The sequence below is a fragment of the Gekko japonicus genome, unplaced genomic scaffold (assembly GCF_001447785.1).
Source record: "Gekko japonicus isolate JY-2015 unplaced genomic scaffold, Gekko_japonicus_V1.1 scaffold1659, whole genome shotgun sequence".
Lineage (NCBI taxonomy): Eukaryota > Metazoa > Chordata > Lepidosauria > Squamata > Gekkonidae > Gekko > Gekko japonicus.
The window spans coordinates 394,173-418,167 of record NW_015167100.1 but is presented as its reverse complement, the minus strand read 5'-3'; the positions used below and the strand labels follow the sequence as shown (position 1 = coordinate 418,167).

General features: G+C 47.3%; 1 protein-coding gene across 1 annotated transcript in view; it reads left to right on the top strand.

Moving 5' to 3' along the window:
* Nucleotides 1-2,129: 2,129 nt before the first annotated feature.
* LOC107111883 (zinc finger protein 665-like) overlaps nt 2,130-23,995 on the top strand; it is a 32,408-nt gene continuing 10,542 nt past the window's right edge. The window contains exons 1-5 of the mRNA XM_015412929.1: nt 2,130-2,189; nt 5,160-5,246; nt 5,462-5,588; nt 7,499-7,603; nt 13,963-15,605. Coding sequence (XP_015268415.1) covers nt 2,130-2,189; nt 5,160-5,246; nt 5,462-5,588; nt 7,499-7,603; nt 13,963-15,605 — 2,022 coding nt within the window. The remainder of the gene's footprint in view (nt 2,190-5,159; nt 5,247-5,461; nt 5,589-7,498; nt 7,604-13,962; nt 15,606-23,995) is intronic.

Sequence of the window (23,995 nt, the reverse complement as noted above, 5' to 3'; positions counted from 1 at the left end):
GTTATGCTAATGAGCTCCTAGGAGCTGCGGTGGCTCAAGTGGTTAAGACGCTGAACTGCAGGCTGTAGAAGGTCAGCAGTTCAGCAGTTCAAGACCCGGGTGCCGCAAGATGGGGTGAGCTCCTGTCTCTAGTTCCAGCTCCTGCCAACCTAGCAGTTCGAAAGCAAGAAATTGCAAGTAGATAAATAGGTACCACTTCAGTGGGAAGGTAACAGTGTTCCCTGCACCTTGGTGTTTAGTCATGCAAGGGAACCTTTACCTTTACCTGATGAGCTCCTGCACCTCTTTTTCTACAAAATGACCCCTGGAATTAATTGTATCTTGTTTTATTTCAGGTCCTACGTTGCCCAGAGCCCTGCATCATCATCATCATCATCATCACCATCATCATCATCATCATCATCATCATCATCATCATCATCATCATCATCATCATCATCATCATCATCATCATCATCATCATCATCATCATCATCATCAATCATCACGAAGAAGAAGAAGGAGATGAAGAAGAAGGAGAAGGAGACGGAGGAGGAGGAGGAGGAGGAGACGAAAAAGTCAGAGGCTGCGCCATGGGATGAAAACAAACAATACGGATGGTGCCCCCCACCGGTGGCCGAGAAAATTGCATCAAAACCCCGAAAGCGTCGGATGGAAAGCGGAAGGGGAGTGCTCACAACAACCAACAGGAAACAATAGAAACCGCGTGCAGAGGAAACATTCGCGGTTGACTGCAGACAGAGGCGTTTTCTGGGAGGGCCGCGGTAGGTGCGTCTGACAATCGCCGCTGTGTCTTACCTGCGTAAGGCCGGATGCGTGTTGGGGAGGGGGGAGACCGAGCATGATTAGGCTGTCGAGGATTTGGCAGGAGCGGGGCGGGGGGGAGCATCCGCCTTGCAAGACGAAGGTCCCCGGTGTGTGTCTCCAAGCAAAGGGTCGGGTGTGGGGAGGGCGAAGAAGGGAAAGACCCCCGCCCCAATTGCCCGCGATCATTCGCCTCCCTCTGTTGCCTTCAGCGGAATAGATGGCTGGGAAGCTCGGAGGCCTAGGATTGCCAGGTCCCCCCGGCCACCGGTAGGTTTTTTGGGGGGTGGGGGGTAGGGTTTCCAGATCCAGGCTGAGAAACGCTTGGAGAATTGGGGATGGAGCCTTGGGGGCACGAGGACCTCAGTGGGGCGCAATGCCACGGAGCCCACCCACTCCCGAGCAGTGTTCCCTCTAAGCTGAGTTAGTGTGAGCTAGCTCACATTTTTTTAGCCTCCGGCTCACAATTTTTTGTCTTCGCTCAGGCAGGATGGCTCCAGAGCAGACTAACGTATGCAGCAGCCAAATCATTTGCTCACAACTTTCATGCCAGTGGCTCACAGAGTAGAATTTTTGCTCACAAGACTCCACAGCTTAGAGGGAACATTGCTCCTGAGCATCCATCCATTTTCTCCAGGAGAGCTGATCTCTGTCGTCTAGAGAATGTGGTGTAATTCCAGGGGATCCCCGGGTCCCGCCTGGAGGCTGGCATCCCTAGCTTGCTCCCGGAGGGGAAATCGGGCTTGTGAGTTGGCGGAGGGGGCGAATCAAACGAGGGTGGCCGCCAAAGGTGAATGGTTTGTGTGTGTGGGGGGGAGAGCAGCGACAGGGCTTTGTGTGGCGAAGGGGGAAGGAGTTGTGGGGAGGACCTAGGCGATTGTCTAGGATGCCAGCCTACCGTACAGTGCTGGATTCTGCCGGGGCGAGCTGGAACCCAGCGCGGAAAGGAGTAGGGATGCCAGCCTCCAGGCAGGACCTGGGGATCTCCCGGGATTACTGCTCATCTCTAGATTTACAGAGATCAGTTCGCCTGGAGGAAATGGATGTTTTGGAGGGTGGACTCTGTGTCACTGTATTCCCCACTGAGGTCTCTGTCCTCCCCAGGCTCCATCCCCTGGCAAACCTACCATCCCTCGTGCCCTGACAGTGGCCAGGAGGGACCTGACAACTCTAGAAAGGAGGGTTGTGCTTGCCTTTTTTTTTTTGGCTGCTCCCCCCCAAAAAAGAGCTTCAAAATGTTCAGACATCCAAGAGCAGTTCCTTCAACCTACCTGGAAGGGAAGCGAGTCCCACTGCACTACTTTTGTTTTTAGCAGCTGGGCCAGATGGGGTCTGTGGCTTTCAACAAAAATGAATATAGCAGAGGTGGAAGGGAGGAGAAAGAGGTGAGACAGCCCCCAGGCAAAATCTGGAGACGTCCGTGGGAACCTGCACACTCAAAGGCACTAAGCCTCTGGATCCCAGAGCCAGGAGGCCTTTGGCCTGATCCAACATTGGCATCTCTTATGTTCTTATTAATGTTTTTAAAAGGCTGAGGAAGATTGTGTGGTGAAAAGGGGCAGGGAAAAAGCAGCACTGTTTGAAATGGCCATAATACTTCAGGGATGGTGCATTGACGGAAGGAAATTCACTGTATGAAACCTGTGTCCCTGTATTGCTTTACTTGAAATTGGGCCAACAATGAATAATATCCAGTTTAGAATGGTAATGTAAGAAAGGGCCTTTGTGAGGGGCCCTGGCTCAGTGGTAGAGTGTCAGGTTGAAAGGAACAGGCAGTAGGTGGTGCGAAAGACTTCTACCTGAGACCTTGGAGAGCTCCTGCTGGACTGCTGGACTCTGATGGACTCATGGTATGGTTCAGTAAGACAGCTTCATGTGGTTCTAAAACTAAAATGGAATTTGCCAGTAATTGACCAAACCATCTCCGAAATAAGCATTGGGTTATATGTAAAAAAAAATATCAATTACCTTGGAAGCACAGAAGCTTTACAGAGTTATCCCTGATCCTCCACATTTCAAACAAATTACAAAGATGATCTGACTCCAACTGTAACAATGGTAACTCTGTTCCCACTCATTGCCCTACGAGACGGGGACACAGTTGTAATTGGAGGTACCATTGCCATCTGAATACTGTAAACCAGTGATGGCGAACCTTTTAGAGACCGAGTGCCTAAACTGCGACCCAAAACCCACTTATTTATCGCAAAGTGCCAACACAGCAATTTAACCTGAATACTGAGGTTTTACTTTAGAAAAAACAACTCATACATTAACTTAAGATGATCCAAACAAAGTAAGGAAAGCAATCCCAAATGCTTTCATTTACTTAATATTATTTGGCAGAGAATTCGACACTTTAATGATGGTCTGGGCCTGGTTGGGGCGATGGCACGCGTGCCCACAGAGAGGGCTCTGAGTGCCACCTCTGGCACCCGTGCCATAGGTTCGCCACCTCTGCTGTAAACCATGAACTGTTTTAATCAGCTTTTAAATTGTCGGTATTGTTTGGTTATATGTTTTTATTGTTGTTGTCCATTGCTCAGAGCCCTGAGTATTCAGGGATTGAGTGATTTATGAATCCCAATTATAAATCAATAAATAAGAGAAAGAAATTTTACTTATGAATATAGAAGCACATCTTACAAGACATATTCACATAGGTACATCTAACTTATTGTGACCAGATTAGCTTCAAAAAGGTTAACTTCCTGCAGCTCCAAGCCCAGGTAAGAGAGAGGAGGAGAGGGGTCCTGTATAAAATGAAACGCAGAAGGCAAAGCAACGGCCAAAGAGGCTCAACATCTAACCCATGAGAGGGTGGGGCCAACTGCCAAGTGTACCCGAGTGAGAGAATTCTCTTACTGTTTTCCTTCCCAGATCCTCTTGCATGCAGAGAAACAATATCCAACAATAAGGAGTTTGAGGACCGGTGGGGGGGGGGGGGGGGGGGGGGCTGTTTCCAGCCAGTGGAAGCATCACTGGGCATGTATTTGAGACATGGATGGTTTTTCTGCTCCACTTTACTCTCGCTTCTCCCCTGAAGCGGGTCTTTGCTGAAATCCCTCCAGCTGAGCTCATTCTCTTCCTTCTGTTGCCCTCATGGGTGGGTTTTGATTCTGAACTCCGGCCTTGTGGCATGTTATGCTGGAATTCCTGAAATGATAAATTTTTACAAGTTTTTTTTCTTTTTTCGTTGAACTGAAGCTTGGGTTCAGTGACAGAGGTAGGAGTCTCAATGCCCCCAGTTTCCATTTATACAGTAGACAATCCTGAGAGAGTGGAATTTGATAACTGTTTTATATAATAAAGCCAGTTTGGTGTAGTGGTTAGGAGCATGGACTCTAATGAGAGCCAGTTTGGTGTAGTGGTTAAGTGCGCGGACTCTAATCTGGGAGAACCGGGTTTGATTCCCCACTCCTCCACTTGCACCTGGCTGGATGACCTTGGGCAAGCCGTAGCTCTGATAAGAGCTGTTCTTGAAAAAGAGCAGTTTCTGTCAAGAGCTCTCTCAGCCAATCCAATCTCTTTTTCTTCTTCTTCTAATCTGGGAGAACTGGGTTTGATTCCCTACTCCTGCACATGCAGCTGCTGGTGTGACCTTGGGTCAGTTACAAGTTCTTTCAGAGCTGTTCTCGCAAGGGCAGTTCTTGAGAAAGCTCCCTCAGCCCCACCTACCTCATAAGGTTCTGTTGTGGGGAGGGGAAGGGAAAGGAGATTGTAAGCCGCTCTGACACTCCTTCGGGTAGTGAAGGGCGGGGTATAAATCCAATCTCTTTTCTTCTTCTTCTAAATAAATAGTTGTGAGCATTGGGTACCTCTCTCTGGTTCCTGCTATTCGGCATTTCATCTTTGTCACTGCAAGGTTTAGAAGGGCCTTAGGTCTTCCTCTGTGCTTGTGGCTTGGAACCAATCTGAAAAGATACCACAATTGTGGTTCATTATAAACTTCCTGTCCTTTTTTTAAAAAAAATTCTTCTTGATGAATCTCTATAAGCCCTCATCTGTTAGAGAGCCAGTTTGGTGTAGTGGTTAGGTGCGCGGACTCTAATCTGGGGGGACTGGGTTTGATTCCCCACTCTTCCACTTGCCCCTGCTGATGTGACCTTGGGTCAGTCCCAAGCTCTGGCACAGCTGTCCTTGAAAAAGAGCAGTTTGTGTCAGAGCTCTCTCAGCCCCCCCCACCTCACAGGGTGTCTGCTGTGGGGAGGGGCAGGGAAAGGAGTTTGTAAGGCGCTCTGAGACTCCAAGTGAAGGGCGGGGTATAAATCCAATCTCTTCTTCTTCTTCTTAGTGCAAGAAAGTGGTGGTTCCCTTTAAACTGCACAACCACCCGTTTATTTTCTTCCCCACAGACTGCCAAAGAGCGTCGCTGCTGTCATGTTCTAGAACCTTCTGTCTTCTGTGGGGAGATGGAAACAGCTGCCACTCAGCCAGCTCAGGTAAGGGGGGGGATCGTTGGGGGAGAGGCAGGGGAGCAACCTGGGTGTGTTAGGAATTGGCGGGGCTATTCTGGCACTGCAGAATGTCTGAGCTGCCAACCGGGAAGACTGTGAAATCCACCAGTTGTTTCACAGGAAGATTTTAGTGGGGAGGGGGGGATCACACACCCCCTCTATTTATCTTTTCTTGCTATGAGCAGCTCTGTCTGTTTCAGGGCCTGGTTTCCTTTGAGGAGGTAGCTGTGCACTTCACAGTGGAGGAATGGCCTTTGCTCAATCCAGACCAAAGAGCTCTATACAAGGACGTCATGCTGGAGAATTACGAGAACGTGACCTTTCTGGGTAAGTATTCCTTTGTCTTAGGTCGATAAACGCCATGGCGATGTTCCCATTATTGATCACAGTGAGTTCCAGTTTCTCAGGAGGGAGGTTTTGTGTTCAGAGAGAGGACCAGGCTAAGTGAAATGGCTGGCTGAGGCGTGGGGGGGGGGGGTCCTAGACGGTCCCTGGGTGTGTGACTGAAATCTTTTGGGATATTTTTTGTTTAATCCTGGCATGTGAAGAAAGGTTCAAGAGGTTAGGCCTCTTTAGCTTGGAGAAATGACAGTTGAGGGGATGATACGAAAGAGATTTACAGAATTGTACATGGGATACGGAATGTAGAGAAAGAAGTACTTTTCTCCCTTTCTCGCAATACAAGAACTCGTGGACACTCAATGAAATTAAAGAGCAGTAGGCTTAGAACAGATAAAAGGAAGTCCTTCTTCACCCAAAGAGTCATTAATAATAAATAAATAAATAAATAGTATCAACACGTGGAATTCAGTGCTGCAGGAAGTGGTGGCGGCTACAAGCATAGACAGCTTCAAGAGGGGATTGGAAAAACGTATGGAGCAGAGGTCCATCAGTGGCTCTTAGCCACAAGGTATAGATGGATTATTCTGTCTGGGCCAGTGATGCTCTGTATTCTTGGTGGTTGGGGGGGGGGCTGGAGTTCTGGCCCCGCTGGTGGACCTCCTGATGACACCTGTGTTTTGGCTACTGTGTGACACAGAGTGCCGGACTGGATGGGCCATCGGCCTGATCCAACATGGCTTCTCTTATGTCCTTATGCTCTTAGATGGTGTTCAGCTAGAGGAACATCATTGGCTCATGGGGGCATAGGGGAAGGAGGGACCTCTTTCAGAGAGGTGGGCCCATAGGCTGTACAAGGCTTGGAAGGTCCGAAAACAGCACCTTGAATCGAACTCGGAAACAGTCTGGCAGCCAACAAAGCTGCATTAAGATAGCTGCATTAAAATAGGTGAGGTGTGTTCCTGCCAGCTAGTTCCTGACAACGTGGGCTGTTGCATTCTGAACCCAGACTAAGTGTCCAATTTGTCTTCAAGGGCCACCCAGTATAGTGGATGTTACAGTAATCCAGCCACATGGTTGGAAATTAGCATGGCCACCTGATCTAAGAATGGGGAGAGTTAGGCCGCGATCACACACACGAAATAATCCACTTTCAGTCCACTTTCGATGCTCTTTTGAATTCGATTTTGCCAGTTCGCACAGTAAAAATCCATTTGGAAAGTGCATTGGAAGTGGATTGGAAGTGGATTATTTAGTGTGTGTGACTGCAGCCTTGGTGAACCAGGTGCAGATGATAGAAAGGCTGCTTGGCCACTGGACTCCGGATAGGTGTGGCCACAAGGTTTCCTTCAGAGAGAGCCATTGGGAGGATGGGGCTTTTGTTCTATGTGCTGAGGAAAGGCCAATGTTAGCTTAATCTCCAAAACTGAATCCCCCACTGGTAATTTAGGTTAAGAACATAAGAATATGGGGAATATTCCTGCCTCAGTAGACCCAGTGGTCTATCTAGTCTAGCTTCATGGTTTCCACAGTTGCGCCAACAGATGAGCCTGCATTGCGGGGAGGGCGGGGTATAAACTGAATAAAATAAATAAATAAAATAAATAAATGACCATCAAAGGCTTTTGACCTTGGCACAGAGACCAAAGCTTCCCCCGATGTTGTACCTCGGTGTTTGGAGAGTCGCTGCTTCCGAACATGTTCAGGTTCCCTCAGAAGTGGATTGATCCTCTTGAATGCCAAACCAGGTTATTCCAATCCATGAAACTGTTTCTGCTGGTTAAAAAACTGCTTCCTTTCTTCCTCTTTCTGAGAGGCGAGTCAAAAAATGGGGTTCTTTGGAATGTCTAAATATTTTGTAACCAAAAGTAGCTGGACTCTTTTTATTTCCTCCACAGGGGTTCTCAAACCTGACTATCTCTCTTACCTAGAAGAAGGTGAAGATCCATTTGCCCTGGACTCTGAGGAAGAGGAGGAGGAGGAGGAGGAAGAGAAACCAGCAAGTAGGTGCTTAGGTGCAGGGTAGGCCCCTTTTTCCCACATTGAATTTTTCAGGTACTTTTTAAGAAGAGAGAAGAAGAGATTTATACCCCACCCTTCACTCGGAGTCTCAGAGCGGCTTACAATCTCCTTTCCCCTCCCCACAACAGACACCCTGTGAGGGAGGTGGGGCTGAGAGAGCTCTGACTGAGAACAGCTCTGAGAGAACTGTGCCTTGCCTAAGGTCACCCAGAAGGTGCATGTGGAAGAGTGGGGAATCAAACCCAGTTCTCCCAGATTAGAGTCCTAACCACCCTCCTTTCCCTTCCCCTCCCCACAGCAAACACCCTGTGAGGGAGGTGGGGCTGAGAGAGCTCTGACTGAGAACAGCTCTGAGGGAACTGTGGCTTGCCTAAGGTCACCCAGAAGGTGCATGTGGAAGAGTGGGGAATCAAACCCAGTTCTCCCAGATTAGAGTCCTAACCACTGCACCAAACTGGCATCCCAGAGTAGATTTGCCTCAGTGGGGTGAGAGTTCCCCTTGAACTGTCTCCCTTCCCTTCCCCCCCCCCCATAAAGTTGAAGGGGATCACATTCCCCTGGCTCTGTTATGACCGTGAGCTTTTGTTACACTGTTGTCCAGAATTATTTCTGTTTTCTGGCAATTCCCGCTTTGATGGTCCAGGGACAGAATACGAACGATTCTGCACTGCTCCAGGGGGAAAAGGACAGTGAAGAGAGTGGAGCAGAGGGTTTTCTGGTGGATAGGGTCCATCAGGGCTATTTTTGGGCAGGAACGCACAGGAACGGAGTTCCGGCTGGCTCCCGAGTTGGCCACGCCCAGCAGGAACTCGTTAGCATAATAGGCCACACCCAACAGCAGAAACCCATTAGGATTGGCTACATTAGGGGTGTGTGGCCTAACATGCACAGGAGTTCCTGCTACAAAAAAAGCCCTGGGTTTTGACAACAAACAAGGTAAACAGAATAACAAGCAAAAGGTGGGTGTGGCTGGATGACCACACTTCTGGTAACATGGGGGTGTGGCCTAATAGGCTAATAAGCTGTGCTGTCAGGGGTGTGGCCTAATATGCTAATGAGTTCATGCTGTTGGGTATGGCCTGTTATGCTAATGAGTTCCTGCTGGGCTTTTTCTACAAAAAGAGCCCCGCGGTCCCTATTGGAATATAGTTTTACTCCCAAGACCCAACGGTGTTGCCTCTGTTACCTAGGTCCAGTGGGTGGAAGAAGTATGCGTGCACACGAAAGCTTAAACGCAGAGTAAAGCTTTGTTGTTCTTAAAGGCGCCGTTGGACTCAAACTTTGTTTGGCTGCTAAGCACGTTCCCCCACATAAGTTGTTTGGCCCAGCTGGGATGCTGTTGGTGCCCTTCCCTTCTTCCCTACCGCATCGTGCTGCTTTCCTGCACCTCCCGCGTTTTCCCTGTCCTGCAATCTTTCTCAGACCTTTCTTTACTATGATGTTTCAGGAAAGATCACATAATAGCCAGCATGGCTGCTGAGTGGGTGAGAAAGCCCATCTCTTCCCTGTCATAAGAACATAAGAAGAGGCCTGCTAGTTCAGACCAGGAGTCCTTCTAATTCAGCATCCCGTCTCACACGGTGGCCAGCCAGTTCCTCTGGACAGCCAAAAATAGGGCATAGAGGCCGAGGCCTTCCGCTGATGTTGCCTTCTGGCTCAGGGATTCAGCGCTGCTGAATGTGGAGGTTCCCCTCGGCCCCCATGGCTAGGAGCCACTGATAGATTTAGCCTTCATGAATCTATCTAATCCTCTTTTAAAGCTGTTTATTCCCGTGGGCATCACTCCGTTCTCTGGCAGCGGATTCCACATTTTCATCCCTCTCTGCGTAAAGTAGTATTTCCTTTTGCCCCTCCTAAACCTACTGCCCATCAGCTTCATTGGATGCCCTCGAGTTCTGGTCTTTTGGGAGAGGAAGCCATTTCTCCATCCCTACAGGGGCCGTTCCCCTGCCCCAATGCTATGGAGAGGACAACTTTTAAAGATTTTGTAAAAATGGCTAATTGACAAAATATATGGCTAATTTGGTATATCAATTGTTGATTTTACAAAGCATTAAAAAAGCTCCCTGAAGGTGCTGGGGGTGGAGTGGGATTGCTGCTGTGGGTGCTAGGACTGGTGAGGTGCGAGGAAACCCCCTCCGCATGCTGCATCAGCAGTGTAAAGGTAAAGGTTCCCTTGCTCGAAAGCCAGTCGAATCCGACTCTAGGGTTGCGGTGCTCATCTCCGTTTCGAAGACGAAGAGCCAGCGCTGTCTGAAGATGTTTCCGTGGTCATGTGGCCGGCATGACTAAACACCAAGGCGCACGGAACGCTGTTACCTTCCCACCAAAATGGTACCTATTTATCTATTTGCAATTTCTTGCTTTCAAACTGCTAGGTTAGCAGGAGCTGGAACTAGAGACGGGAGCTCACTCCGTCATGCGGCACCTGGGTCTCGAACTGCTGAACTACTAAGAACATAAGAACATAAGAGACGCCAATGTTGGATCAGGCCAAAGGCCCATCCAGTCCAACACTCTGTGTCACACAGTGGCCAAAAATACCAGTGCCATCAGGAGGTCTATCTGACCTTTCACAGCCTGCAGTTCAGCGTCTTAACCACTTGAGCCACCGCAGCTCCTATCAGCAGTGTAGAAAACACTAAAAAACAACCTCTGTGTGGAAACGCCTGGGTCAGAAAGAGGAACTGCCGGAGAGCATCTACTTAATGCAAGGGAGATAGCCCAGTGTAATCTTCTTTCACTAGACTGCTGAGAGAGGACGGTTTGTTAGTCTCTTGGAGCAAAAACGAGCAATAGTTGGTTAGAGGATTTCCCCCGCCCTGCATCTGAGGAAGAGGGCTTGAGTCAACAAAAGCTTATGCTTTTGGATAAACATCTGAAGCAGAGGCCCGTCAGTGGCTCTTAGCTACAAGGTATAGATGGAATACTCTGCGGCAAATTCAGAGTCCAGTGGCACCTTTAAGACCAACAAAGGTTTATTCATGCACACTTTTCCAAATACATTGGAAAGGAAGCTGGATTTCAAACTTATAAATACAGGCTGAACAGCAAATTAACATGTAACATGCTTTAAGATGCTTTAAGATATTCAAAGTGAAAACTAAATAACAAGCTAAGGTTGTTTTGATTTAACTAAGGGGGAAAGGACAGCACAGCAATAAATATGTCAAAATAGGGGATAAATGTGAGAAGGCATCTTTTCTAATTGTGGGAAGGAAACTGACAATCCCATTCGTCTCCTCTCAGGCGTGGAGGTAACTTAAGAGCAAAACATTCCATTATTCATTGCATTACAGTTAGTATTTTAACATATTATTCTGAAAAAGAAGTACACTAAAATACATAGGATGTATAGTCCTTCTTGTTGAGAATACATATGTGAGGACTGAATGGGTTAGCATGTGTAATAAGATAAGAAACCAGTATCCCTGTTGAGTCCTGGGGAGGTTTTTGTTCAAAGTGTTGTAATAACTTGTAATTTGGCAATCTTCCTTTCCATTCTGTTCCTGAAGTTTCTTTGTAATAAAACAGCTACTTTGAGGTCATTCATTGAATGTCCTGGAAGGCTGAAGTGTTCTCCTGCGGATTTCTCAGTCTTGTGATTCCTGATGTCAGATTTGTGTCCATTTATCCTCTGGTGTAGGGTTTGTCCTATGTAGAGAATCGAAGGGCATTGTTGGCATTTAATGGCATATACAATGTTAGAAGATGAGCAAGTGAATGAGCCTCGGATGATGTAGTTGATGTTGTTAGGTACAGTGATTGTGTTGTCTGGGTGTATGTGGCAGCAAGGTTGACACCTGGGTTTATTGCAAGCTCTGGTTTCAGTGTCCATGTTCAAATTAGATGTTGCATTATTGCAGGTGAGTTTTTTGAGTTTGTGTGGCTGTCTGTGGGCAAGAAAAGGTCTCTCCCCTCCCCCCCAGTACTTGTGAAAGAGAACTATCATTATCCAGTAGAGGTTGTAAGGTACTGACAATGCATTGAACTGTTTTGAGCTGAGAGCTGTATGTGACCACTAGTGGTGTTCTGTTATTGTTTCTTTTGGGCGGCTGTCTTCTAACAGGGTTTCTCTGGGTATCATTCTGGCTTTGTTGATCTGTTTCCTGACTTCCTCAGGTGGATACCTTAGTTTCGGTGTGTTGTAGATCCCTCAGGTGAGAATCTCTGTCTGTAGGATTGGAGCAGATACGGCTGTAGCATAGAGCCTGGCTGTATACAATGGATCGTTTGGTATGTTTAGGATGGTAGCTGGAGGCACGTAGGTATGTTTGTCGGTCAGTAGGTTTCCAGTATAAGGTGGTGTCTATGTGTCCATTGTGTACTTTGACAGTAGTGTCCAGAAAATGTATTTCTTACCTGGATTGGTTCATTGTCAGATTATGGTGGGGTGAAAATCGTGGAATGCCTGGTAGAATGTGTCCAGGGCTTCTTTACCATGTGTCCAGACAATAAAAAAGTCATCATTGTAATGCAAGTATAAGAGAGGTAGGAGTGGGTGGGAGTTTAGGAAGTGGGTGCCCGCGGGGCCATGCGGGTGCCCGCGGCTGTACCATTGATCTGGAGAAACAGGTTGTCAGTGGACCTGAAGTGGTTGTGGGTGGGAACAAAATGGCAGTGTTTGGTGGCAAATTTAGCTGTGTTGTTTTCAGAAATCATATTCCTCATGGCTTGTAATCCATCTTTGTGTGGGATATTGGTATACAGAGATTCCACATCCATGGTGGCTAAAATAGTATTCCCTGGAAGGTTGCTCAAAGATTCTATTTTCCTGAGAAAGTCCCCCCACCTTGGCTATTCTGGCCTGTCTTACGTTATCAGGTCAGGAAAGAGACTGAAACAGAATGAGGGGCCATATCGATACATCTAATTCTCCACATTGCCCAATCTGCAGTTACTTAAATCCAGAGATTAGAGCAATGGACAGGCGAGACAGATCTTTCTGCCAACCTGAGAAGAGCTGAAATCTTAAAATTGTGTGTGTGGGGGGTTAAACCCTCCGAAATGATAGTAGCAGTGCAGTATTGCCAGCCTTCATGCCTTGGTTTCTGTCAGTAAAAAGCAGGGGGAGGGGGCAGGGCCCTTTCCAGGGCTTTTTTGGCCTTTGGGAGGGGGCTCATCTGGGGCAGGACTTGGGCACCTTGGTACCACTTTACTTCCATGGCTTATCCTGTACTGGCCACTTGCTACTATTCAACAATAGCTACCTCACGAAATCCAGTGTGGTGTGGTGGTCAGAGTTTCAGACTAGGATCTGGGAGACCCAGGTTCAACTCCCTAATATGCTGTGGAAGCTTGCTGGGTGACTTTGGGCCAGTTACACACGCCTCACCCTGACCTCATCTGCCATGGGTTTTGTGTAGATAAAGTGGATGGGATGAGAATGGTCTAAGTGGGGCTCTTTTTGTAGCAGGAACTCATTTGCATACTAGGCCACGCACCCCTAATGTAGCCAATCCTCCAAGAGCTTACAGAGCTCTTCTTACAGGAGCTACTGTAAGCTCTTGGAGGATTGGCTACATTAGGGGTGTGTCGCTTAATATGCAAATGCGTACCTGCTACAAAAAGAGCCCTGTAGTCACTTTGGGTCCTCACTGTGGAGAGGGGTGGGATATAAGTGAAGTAAATATAGCTGAAGGTGAGGAGGCAGATTAAAGGTAGGTTTGTAGGTGGGCGTGAAGGATAGGAGGAAGCCGTGGAAGCTGAGGATATGAAGACTGGCAGGAGAAAGGGAACAGGAAATAATGAGGGGGGGGTACAGGGGAAAGTGAGGTACCCCCAAAAAATCCTTTCAGGTTCCCCCCCTGTGCAACTTGACCTAGTTCATGGGGAGAGGCTGCCAGGGGGAGGGAAGGATGAAGACAGAGAAGCCAATAGAGGTAGGTTGGCTGGTGGGTGGGAAGGGGGAGAGGAAGCAGGAAAACAGTAGAGCTTTCAGGGGAGGGGGAGGGGAAATGAGATGCCTCCCCACCCCCCAAGTCCTGATGAGTCCCCCGCTTGTGTATGAATTCTGTACAAGTACTAATTCTGTTGGTGATCGGTGAGTAGCTTCATTCCTCAGCTCAACTGTGACTCAGTGGTAGAGCATCTGCTTGGCATGCAGAAGTTCCCCGCTTCAATCCCCAGCATCTAAGGTTAAAAGATCTGGCAGTAGGTGATGGGAAAGGCCTCTGTCTTGTGACCCTGGAGAACCACTGCCAGTCTGAGTAGGCAGTACTGACTTTGACGGGCCAAGGGTCTGATTCAGTAGAAGGCAGTTTCATGGGTTTCATGTAATCAAGGTGTTCTTTCTCTCTCTCTCTCTCCCTCTCTCCCTCCCTCCCTTTCTTCCTTCTAGCAGGTGACTGGGATGAAGTGGAATACTACAAGAAGCTCTCTGAGGTGTCACTGGAAACAACCACACGTGGAGCAGAGGAAGAGGCCTTTGGTACTCAAGAGGGATCAATGAGGAAGAAGGAGAGAGAGAAATCCACTGCTGGACAGAGTGGTGAGATCCACAAAATATCAGTCCAGGAAGAACACCATGAACGAAAGAGGGGGAATAAGAGCCCTTTGGCTGAGAGAACATTCCACTGCACACCCACCCTTAATCCAACTTGCAAAACCCAAACGGGAGAGAAAGCATTCAAGTGCCTGGAGTGTGGAAAGAACTTTGCGAACAACCTCAGCCTTAAGGCGCATCAGAGGTCCCATATGACAGAAAAGCTCCATAAAGGCTCAGGCAGTAGCAACAGGTTTTCTGATAAGTCAAGTCTTGTAAGGCACCAGCCAATTCACACAGGGGAGAAGCCAAATAAACTACTGGAGTGTAGAAAGCGTTCCGGTAATCGTAAAATGCTTGCCAAACATCGATCCATTCACTCGACCAGGAAACCATATAAAGCTGGGAGAGGCGGGAAGTGTTTCAATCAGCACAAGCAACTTATATCACAACCAAGAATGTGCATAGGAGAAAAGGCATATAAATGCACTGAATGTGGAAAGGACTTCAGATACGTTTCGGCATTGACTTTACACAAAAGAATCCATTCAGGAGAGAGACCGTACAAATGCTCGGACTGCAGCTGGAGTTTTTCTGACAAACAAACATTTGTTAGACACCTGAGAATTCACACGGGGGAAAAACCTTATGAATGCTTAGAATGCAGAAAGACCTTCCGTTTGAGTTCGCAGCTCAGTGTACATCAAAGAACCCACACAGGGACAAAACCATACAAATGCTTGGAGTGTGGAAAAAGTTTGACTAGTAGCGGAGGCCTTATTTCACATCAAAGAATTCACACAGGAGAGAAACCATATAAATGTTTGCAGTGTGGAAAGAGTTTCAGACAGAGCTCTGGCCTTGCTTCTCATCATAGAATCCACACAGGGGAAAAGAAATACAAATGCCCAGTGTGTGAGAAGAGCTTCCGATGGAGCACAGCTCTCACTTCCCATCAAAGAATCCACACAGGGGAGAGACCATACAAGTGTTTGGAATGTGGGAAAGGTTTCCGCTATACATCACACCTTACCTCTCATCAAAATAGTCACACTGGGGAGAAACCATATAAATGTGACGAGTGTGGAAAGTGCTTCAGCCAAAGCTCAGGCCTCAGTTCACATCGAAGACTGCACAATGGGGAGAAACCTTATGAATGTTCAGAGTGTGGAAAGAGCTTCACATCGAGCTGGTACTTAACTAAACATCAGAGGATACACACAGAGGAGAAGCCACACAAGTGCTTTGAGTGTGGAAGGACCTTCAGATACAGCATCAGCTTACAGGCACATGAAAGAACCCACACAGGAGAGAAGCCATATAAATGCCTAGAGTGTGGAAAGAGCTTCAGGCAGACTACACACCTCAGTCAGCACCGAAGAATTCACACAGGGGTGAAGCCATACAAATGCTTTGAATGTGGGAAGAGCTTCCGTGTGGGTTCCGGTCTTACCAGTCATCGAAAAATTCATACAGGAGAGAAACCTTATCAATGCTTGGTGTGTCAAAAATATTTTGCCCATCGTGGACATCTTCTTATGCATCAAAAAGGACACACTGGGGAGAAACCATATAAATGTCTCGAATGTGGAAAGGACTTTAGACAAAGAAGAAGTCTTATTTCTCATAAAAGAGCTCACATGAGCACGAAATCCATATAAATGATTTGAATGTGGATTTGAATGTGGAAAATGTGATTTGAATGTGGAAAGACTTGTTCTAGTAAAGTACACCTTTAGAAACTTCATAGTGTCCAGTTTGAGGGAAAGCGCTGAATGGAATGGACAGCTTATTTCCAATTGGAGACTCTGTATCGGAGAAATCGTAAAATATCTGGTGTGTGGAAAGAGTTTCCAGTGGTAATTCCAGTGGTAATCTTACGGGAAATAAGCTGTTTCCATCATAGCCACATCCTGGTAGAATGCTTTATCAGAGGAGACATGTGCCCTGTGGGACCCATCAAGGTTCCACGGGGCATGCAATTGTTCTGCCAGGCCTTTAGTTAATCCTTTTATTTTTAGTGGTTATTGGTCTGCCAGATGTTTCCTCTTAAGAATATTTCTAGGTACCGGGAGATTGTCAAGATCTTAACTGTTTTTAACTGTTTCAATGATGAACCTTTATGGTTACGTTGTACTTCTTCTAAAAATGTTGGGAGCCACAATGAGTCCTGCATTGCAAGAGAGAGGTGGGATATAAATCTAATAAATAAATAATTCAAACCCCCCCAATAGAATCAGCACACGCATGTTTAAATATAGTTTATATAGCATGAAACTTATAATATGAATAGTCTGTGGCTGATTTCTCAGAAGTTGAATGGTATGTTTGCTTAAAAGAAGCGTTACTGAAACAAATGAAACTGTTACAGTTGATACCTGGGTATAAAAGATGGAAAAGATAAATAGTACTATACTGTCAGGGCTCTTCTTGTAGCAGGAACTCCTTTGCATATTAGGTGACATGCCCCTAATGTAGCCAATCCTCCAAGAGCTTACAGTAGCCCCTGTAAGGAGAGCTCTGAAACCTCTTGGAGGATTGGCTACATTAGGGGGGTGTTGCCTAATATGCAAAGGAGCTCCTGCTACAAAAAGAGCCCTGTGAATACATTAGAGATTAACATTTGGAAGCTTCTAGTTTAAATTGAGAGGTTTGAGGAAAACGTTCCTTCAACTGACCTGAACTTAGTTGAATGGAGATATTACCAAAAATAGTTTAAGCAGTCCAAAGGTCCATCTATTTGTTGTTGTTGTTGTTCAGTCATACAGTCGAGTCTGACTCTTCGTGACCCCATGAACCACATCACGCCAGGCCTTCCTGTCCTCCAGAGTTTGCTCCATTTCATGTCCGTTGCATCGATGACACTGTCTAACCCTCTCATCCTTTGCCGTCCCCGTCTTCTTTGACCTTCAATCTTTCCCAGCATCAGGGTCTTCTCCAGTGAGTGCTCCCTTCTCATAGGGTGGCCAAAGTATTTGAGCTTCAGTTTCATTATCTGGCCTTCCAGGGAACAGTCAGGGTTGATTTCTTTTAGGACTGACTGATTTGATCTCCTTGCAGTCCAAGGGACTCTCAAGAGTCTTCTGCGGCACCATAATTCGAAAGAATCTATTCTTCGGCGCTTGGCATCCATCTAACTGCATCTTTTATCTTTGATTCCAAGCTTCATTCCACCTTCTTTGCTCGCAATGGATAGAGCAGAACGTGAACTGAACCCATCAGAAAAGCTCAGCTCATCGTTGAATGTTTGGGTTCTCTGCTTGGGATGGAGATCCCTGATAGATGCACTGTCTCAAATCCCCCTTCTGCTTTCGAAGGCAAAGGACACAGTTGCATGGCGTCGCTAAACAATGTCAGCTGAATCGCACTCAATTCAGGAGGGCCACAGGCTGGATGCAGGAGATAACCCTCTTTCCATTGTGAAAGAGGAGAGCGTCAAAGAAGGGACAAGAACCTCTTCCTCCCACCTTCTCTAAACACCACATTCCTTGGGACAAATTTCTGTTGGTAATTTTTTCCTTTGGAGGCTTGAAATGAGCAAAACGTTCACTCTTGAGTTTTGAAAGTTTTCTCTCTCTCTCTCTCTCTCTCTCTCTCTCTCTGTGGGCAAAGAACAGGCAGGGAGGAGGAAGTCAATTCAGTTGCTTTCCAGACTCACCTCAGCCCACCTTCATACAAATGCTAATAGGTCTAGACAATGAGACGGTCAGGCCTGTAGCCAGGATTTTTTGTTGGGGGGGGGGCAGTTAAATTATAGTTAATCAAATTAATCTGGATGCCTGTCTTTAAAGGGGAAGGCTCTGAGCCTCTTTCTAGCTCTTCCTTTCAAGGGACAGGGTAGCGAATGTGTCAGTTTCTAGGGGGAAAAATAACTCAGAGGGCATTTAAATGCCTGTCATGACACAGGTGGGGTGTCACCTGACGCTGCCACCACTCTGGTTCCAGGCTCCCTTGAGAAGGCCCAGAGCACCCTCCCAAGACCTTCAGACCTCCCTTTATGCCAAATAACAGGCGTGAGGACCAGGCAGAGTGAAACAAGGAAAAGTTTTATTTTATAGGAGGTCAAACAACAAGGTGTAGAATAATAACAGTAAGTGGGTGAAAAGAAATCGAATGCCCTAATGCGTCTAAATATATACTGTCCCTAGCTCACTATTCCAGGTGACACTAGACTACTCACCCCTCCCTCAGAATGAGGGTTTCTTCCCTCCAGCAGCCTCCCTTCTGGCTCTGCCCTCTGGAAGAAAGAACAGCTTCTGCTCTGGCACCAGCCCTTTTGTTCCCCAGCCCTTCCCTATTGGTCAATTTTGGCTCCAAAACCTCTCAGGGGCTTCTGGGAGTTGTAGGCCCAGCCTCACCTACTGCTAGCCAGGTTCCCTGGGCCTAGTAGGCCTCTGGTGGCACAGCCCAGATCATGACAATGCCTTTTGAGCTCTTCCACAGGGCAAGAAAGCTTAGAAGGGCATTCCCATGAGCCTTTGGGAAACATGGCTATTTGTGGGATGGGGCTTTTAATTAAAGGAGCAGGGTCCCAAAATGCCCCATCATGGCTATGATGGTCAAGGAAGGTCCCTCCAGCAGGGAACAGAGACTTGGTGGTATTAAATACTAGTGAGGCTTGAAGAAGGAAATTCTGGAGATTTCAGGAAAAGCTTCTCTGACCTGACCTGGTCAGTGGGTGAAGAAACATATGATTAAAACTCCTTGCAGCAAGGAGGAGGTCTCTTTGGGTACAGAGTCTATCAGAGCAGACAGAACTCTTCTCTCTGGAGGAGACAGCCATTTTAACCATGTGCTGTCCTGGAGAGCTGCAAAACACTTCAAGGTAAAGGACACTCTGAAGAGATCTGTAACTTCCTAAGCTAAAAAGCCAGTCCTATATTTTTAACATCTGATAGGGCATGTGTAGAGAGAGGGTCAGAGGAATTGCATTTTACCCATTTCTTTTGACCACCTTGCTAAATCTGGTGCTGTGATAAAAGTATGCTTGTGAAAATTTTCTTTCAAATAAATACTGGCCCCGGTCATACGGGCTGGAAAATGCAGGGGGGAAGCGTGGCTGTTTGCCCTGGAGCAAAGTAAAGTGCGGCATCCTGGGCACATGTCCCGTCGAGTTCCCGTGGTTAGGCCGTTAGGTGCCGATCACACGACTATCCTGAAGTGCGGCAAAGAAGTGGCGCGGCGCAATCACACCGGCAATCGCTAGGCGCCGCTTCCATGGCAAAGGGGAATTCCCCACTACCACCGACGTTTGCGCATGTGCCATTGGGCGCATCCGGTGGAGACTAAAACAAAAACATCCGGTTTGCGACGGGACGAGCGCCGGATGCCATAGGATTCAAGCGGAAACGTGATCAGACACCCGCCCCTGCCCCGCGGTTTCCGGAAACTAGTGCGCTTTCTGCAGTAGTTTTTTACTCCGCATCTTCGGCGGGAAGCCACGGGTGCACTACGCTTCCCAGATGTTGCGGTGTGATCGCGCACCGAAAATCCACCTGTCATTCGTGTCTTTAACGCGGCAACTTCTCCGTGTGAACAGGGCCACTCTATAACTTTTGATGCTGCTAGTGGTTCTCTGTACCACATAGATCTCCACTTTCTCAGACAAGTTATTTTAAAAGGAGCACCGGGGGATGGAAGGCAATCAGTTGGCAAGTGGCCATTCCTCCAGAGGTGCACAAGGCAGTAAACTGTCCCTGTGGTGACCAGGCGCTGGGCAGCAAGGACACACAGAGGCGAGGCCTCAGAACTCGGAAGGGAAGCTGGGAGTCCTGGCCCTCCCAGTGGGCAATTCCTACAAAGGTCAGGTGGGGGTGGCAGATTACCGTAGGGAGAGAAAAGGAAAAACCTTAGAGGGCAGGGTGGAACAGGGCCTGCAGGCCAAAGCAGGCCTGTTCCACCACAGTTACCAACAACATTCTCTAAAAATGTTAGGAATAAGTAAGAGGAGGACCCACCAGTACTGACGAGGGGAGGGGAAATCACCTTCCCTACCCCACCCCACCCACTCACCCAGGCTTCGTGTTTTTCCGCAGCCTCCTCCCCCATGGGCTCCCTTTGATTCCCTGACCTTCCTTAGCCCCTGTTGACTCCACTGCCAGCCTGCCTGTCTCCCCTCCCTCCTCCTTGCCCCTTCTCTGGCATAGCAAAATGGGGGTGAGAAGCTGGCTTTCAGGGAAGGCAAGCCTAACTGCTTCACTCTTCCCTTTTGTTTCTGCTCCTGGTGACTGTCACCCCACCTTGGTTTACTGCAGACACTGTCTCTACTCATTTTGAGGTATTCCTCTCACTTAATTTTGATTTAAACATGTTCTCTGTATGTTGATGTTTGATCTTTATTCACGTATGTTCTTAGGTAGATCGTATGTTTGGCTTAAACATGTCCTCTGTATGTTGATGTTTGATCTTTATGCTTGTTAAACTATTTCTTCCACCGTTAATAGTTAAGCAAAGATTTAAGATTCTTGCAATGATTTTGATTAGTGAGCCTAAGGTTGATCTGCTACATTTTAGGATGTTTCTGTCCTTCCTCCCACCCTTCCCCCAAATCTGTTCTGTTTTGTCTGAGAACGGAATTGGTGAACTTTCTTTTGGAATTCTAGACCCTGACCTTTTGTCTGTTTTATCCTATAAAGTAAGAACTTTGAAACTTGTTCACTATGCTAGTATAATCTGTTCTCGCTTACATCAGAATGATCATTCTTAATAAAACTGCCTGCTTTGTTAGCGAAAAGCTTTTAGTGAATCTTTTTTTTCTGCCTGATACGGGCTGTACTAGAACTTGTATCTAAAGGAAGCCAGTGAGCAAATGTCTGGTTAAGCGACTATTTCAAGAACTCCGATGGAAACCGGGGATGTTGCGGTTAACACAGATTGTTCTTTGAATTGTGCAGCTTTCAGCAGTAAAAATCTAAAGTTTGGAGAAGAGAAAAACAACTGCACATGCTCAAATAACTATGTAACCAAAGCCTATAATTATCTAGACCACCCGCGGTTGGGGGTGATCACTTTTCGGACGAGTTTCTGTGATCACATTTGCCTAGCAAATAAGCTTTTTACTTTTTATCCAGTTACTTGCCTATTTTGGGACCGCAGCTGGACAATGAGACCCGGTGATTTCTACCACAAGGTGAAAGTGCTGGTCTGCTTTTACCCCCAACAGCCAATTAATAGAGGAGGAAGAGGAGGAGATTAGATTTATACCCCGCCCTTCACTTGGAGTCTCAGAGCAACTTAAAAACTCCTTCCCCTCCCCACAACAGACACCCTGTGAGGTAGGTGGGGCTGAGAGAGCCCTTTCCAGAACTGCCCTTTCAAGGACAGCTCTGACAGAACTATGGTTTGCCTAAGGTCATCCAGCAGCTACAAGTGGAGGAGTGGGGAATCAAACCCGGTTCTTCCAGATTAGAGTTCGCGCACTTAACTGCTACAGCTGAATAAATAATAGATTTATTGCTTTTTAAATCTTTCACAACTTTAACCTTTTTAGTCTTGCTTGATAAATCAATGCAGACTCGCAAGATGCTGTTTTGCAATACACATATTGATTGTCTTCTCCATTAAGGATGGGGGTGCGGAAGAAAACCCACAGAGGCAGACTAGAGAGGCAGCAGTGCAACGCCGGGCAGATGCTCCCAAGATGCTTGACTGCTGCAGGAGAAGTTGTTCCGCTGTGCTAAAGCCATAATGGAGTCACTCTGCCCACTCCCCTCCAGCACTCCCTCCCTTGCATCAGTTGCTCGCGGGCCGCATAAGAGCCCTGGGTGGGCCGAATCCGGCCCCCGGGCCTTATGTTTGACACCCCTGCCATAGAGTCTGCTCTCAAAGGCCGCCATGTATCTCCAGGGGAAGTATTCTCTGTGGTCTGGAGAGTAGTGACATCTCCAGGAGAACTCCAGGCCCTGCCTGAGAAATAAACACAATGAAAAACGTAGTGTATATGCAGAAGAAATCAGAAAGGAACCACCGTGTACACAGGTGTTAACCGCTGAATGTGACTGAAACTTTAAAAAATCAAACTTATTCTTGAGAGCTAGTGCTGTGTTTTTCTATAACGAACAATACATGAAGACAGTTTCTAATTATCATAACAATTTTCACAATATTCTACAGTACAAGGCTGCTTCAGTAATGTAAAGCACCGCATTCGACACAGTTCAATCAATCATAGGTTGACAAAAACCAACTATATGTGTACGATCCCCAGCCAGCATAATAAGTAAAGTTTGAGTCCAGTGGCATCTTCAAGACCAGCAAAGTTTAATTCCGGGTATAAGCTTTCGTGTGCATGCACACTTTGTTGGATGAGCTTGTACCCAGAATTAAACTTTGTTGCTCTTAAAGGTGCCACTGGACTCAAACTTTACTCATTATGTTGGCTGGGGATTGTACACATATAGTTGGTTTCTGTCAAACTATAATTAATCGAACTGTGTTGAATTTGGTGCTTTAAATTACTGAAGCAGTCTTTGTTCTGTGAGGTAGGTTCGACTGAGAGTTACTGGCCCACCGGCATGTAGCAAGCAAGCTTCATTGCAGAGTGGACCCCATTGATGTATATTTATAGTAAGGACTTTTGGCTCCAGCATGCATCACTGTGCACTTGCCTATGTTGAACCTCATTCACCACTCTCAGCCAGACTTACCTCAGGAAGAAGAAGAAGAAGAAGAAGAGGAGATTGGATTTATACCCTGCCCTTCACTTGGAGTGGCTTATAAACGCCTTTCCCTTCCCCTCCCCACAACAGACGCCCTGCGAGGTAGGTGAGGCTGAGGGAGCTCTGAGAGAACTGCTCTTTCAAGGACAGCTCTGACAGAACTATGGCTTGCCCAAGGTCATCCAGCAGCTGCAAGTGGAGGAGTGGGGAATCAAACCGGTTCTCCCGGATTAGAGTCTGCACACTTAAGCACTACACCTACTGGAAGTTAAGAGGATGAAATGGAGGAGAGAATAATGTAAGCCACACAGGGGAGAAAGGTGCGGTGTGACATTTGTTTCCAGTCTAATTTTACCTACAGTTTGACACAAAAGGGTGATCTCTGAGGCTGTTGCTTCATCCCGGTATCGCTGCAACTCTTTTGTCAGGAGGCAGAGCCAGAGTTGTCATATTCAGGCTGTGAAATTCCGGGAGATTTGGGGGGAGGGGGGGGAGCTTGGAGAGGGCGGTGTTTGCGGATGTGAGAGATCTCAGTGATCTTGCACCGATCTCCCAACCATCTACTAACCGGAGCCGACCCTGATTAGCTTCCCAGTTCCGCCGAGCTCAGGTTTAATCGGGCTATTTAGGCTGCTATATATGCTGCTTCCTGCCAACCTAGCAGTTCGAAAGCAAGAAACTGCAAGTAGATAAATAGGGACCACTTCGGTGGGAAGGTCACAGCGTTCCGTGCGCCTTGGTGTCTAGTCATGCCGGCCACATGACCACGGAAACGTCTTCGGACAGCGCTGGCTCTTCGGCTTTGAAACGGAGATGAGCACCGCAACCCTAGAGTCGGATTCGACTGGCTTTCCAGCGAGGGAACCTTTACCTTTTGTATATGCTGCTGATTTCCCATCAAATAATTCACACACCCTGGGTGGGGTGGGGTGGGGTGGGGGGAGACCGTATAAATGCCTACAGCGTGGAAATACGTGGTACCAAAGCAAACAGAATTATCATTTCTCTCGCCGACATAGGGTTGCCAACGTCCAGGCAGTGGCTGGAGAGCTCCTGGAACTGCAACTGGTCAGAAAGTAGAGATCAGTTCCCTAGAGAGAATGACTACTTTGGAAGATCGACTGTAGGGCATTATACCCTGCTGAGGTTGATCCCCTCCACCCCCACAAATCTCCAGGGATTTCCCAACCCAGAGCTGGCAACCAAAGCAAAAATTCTACTTTGTGAGCTCC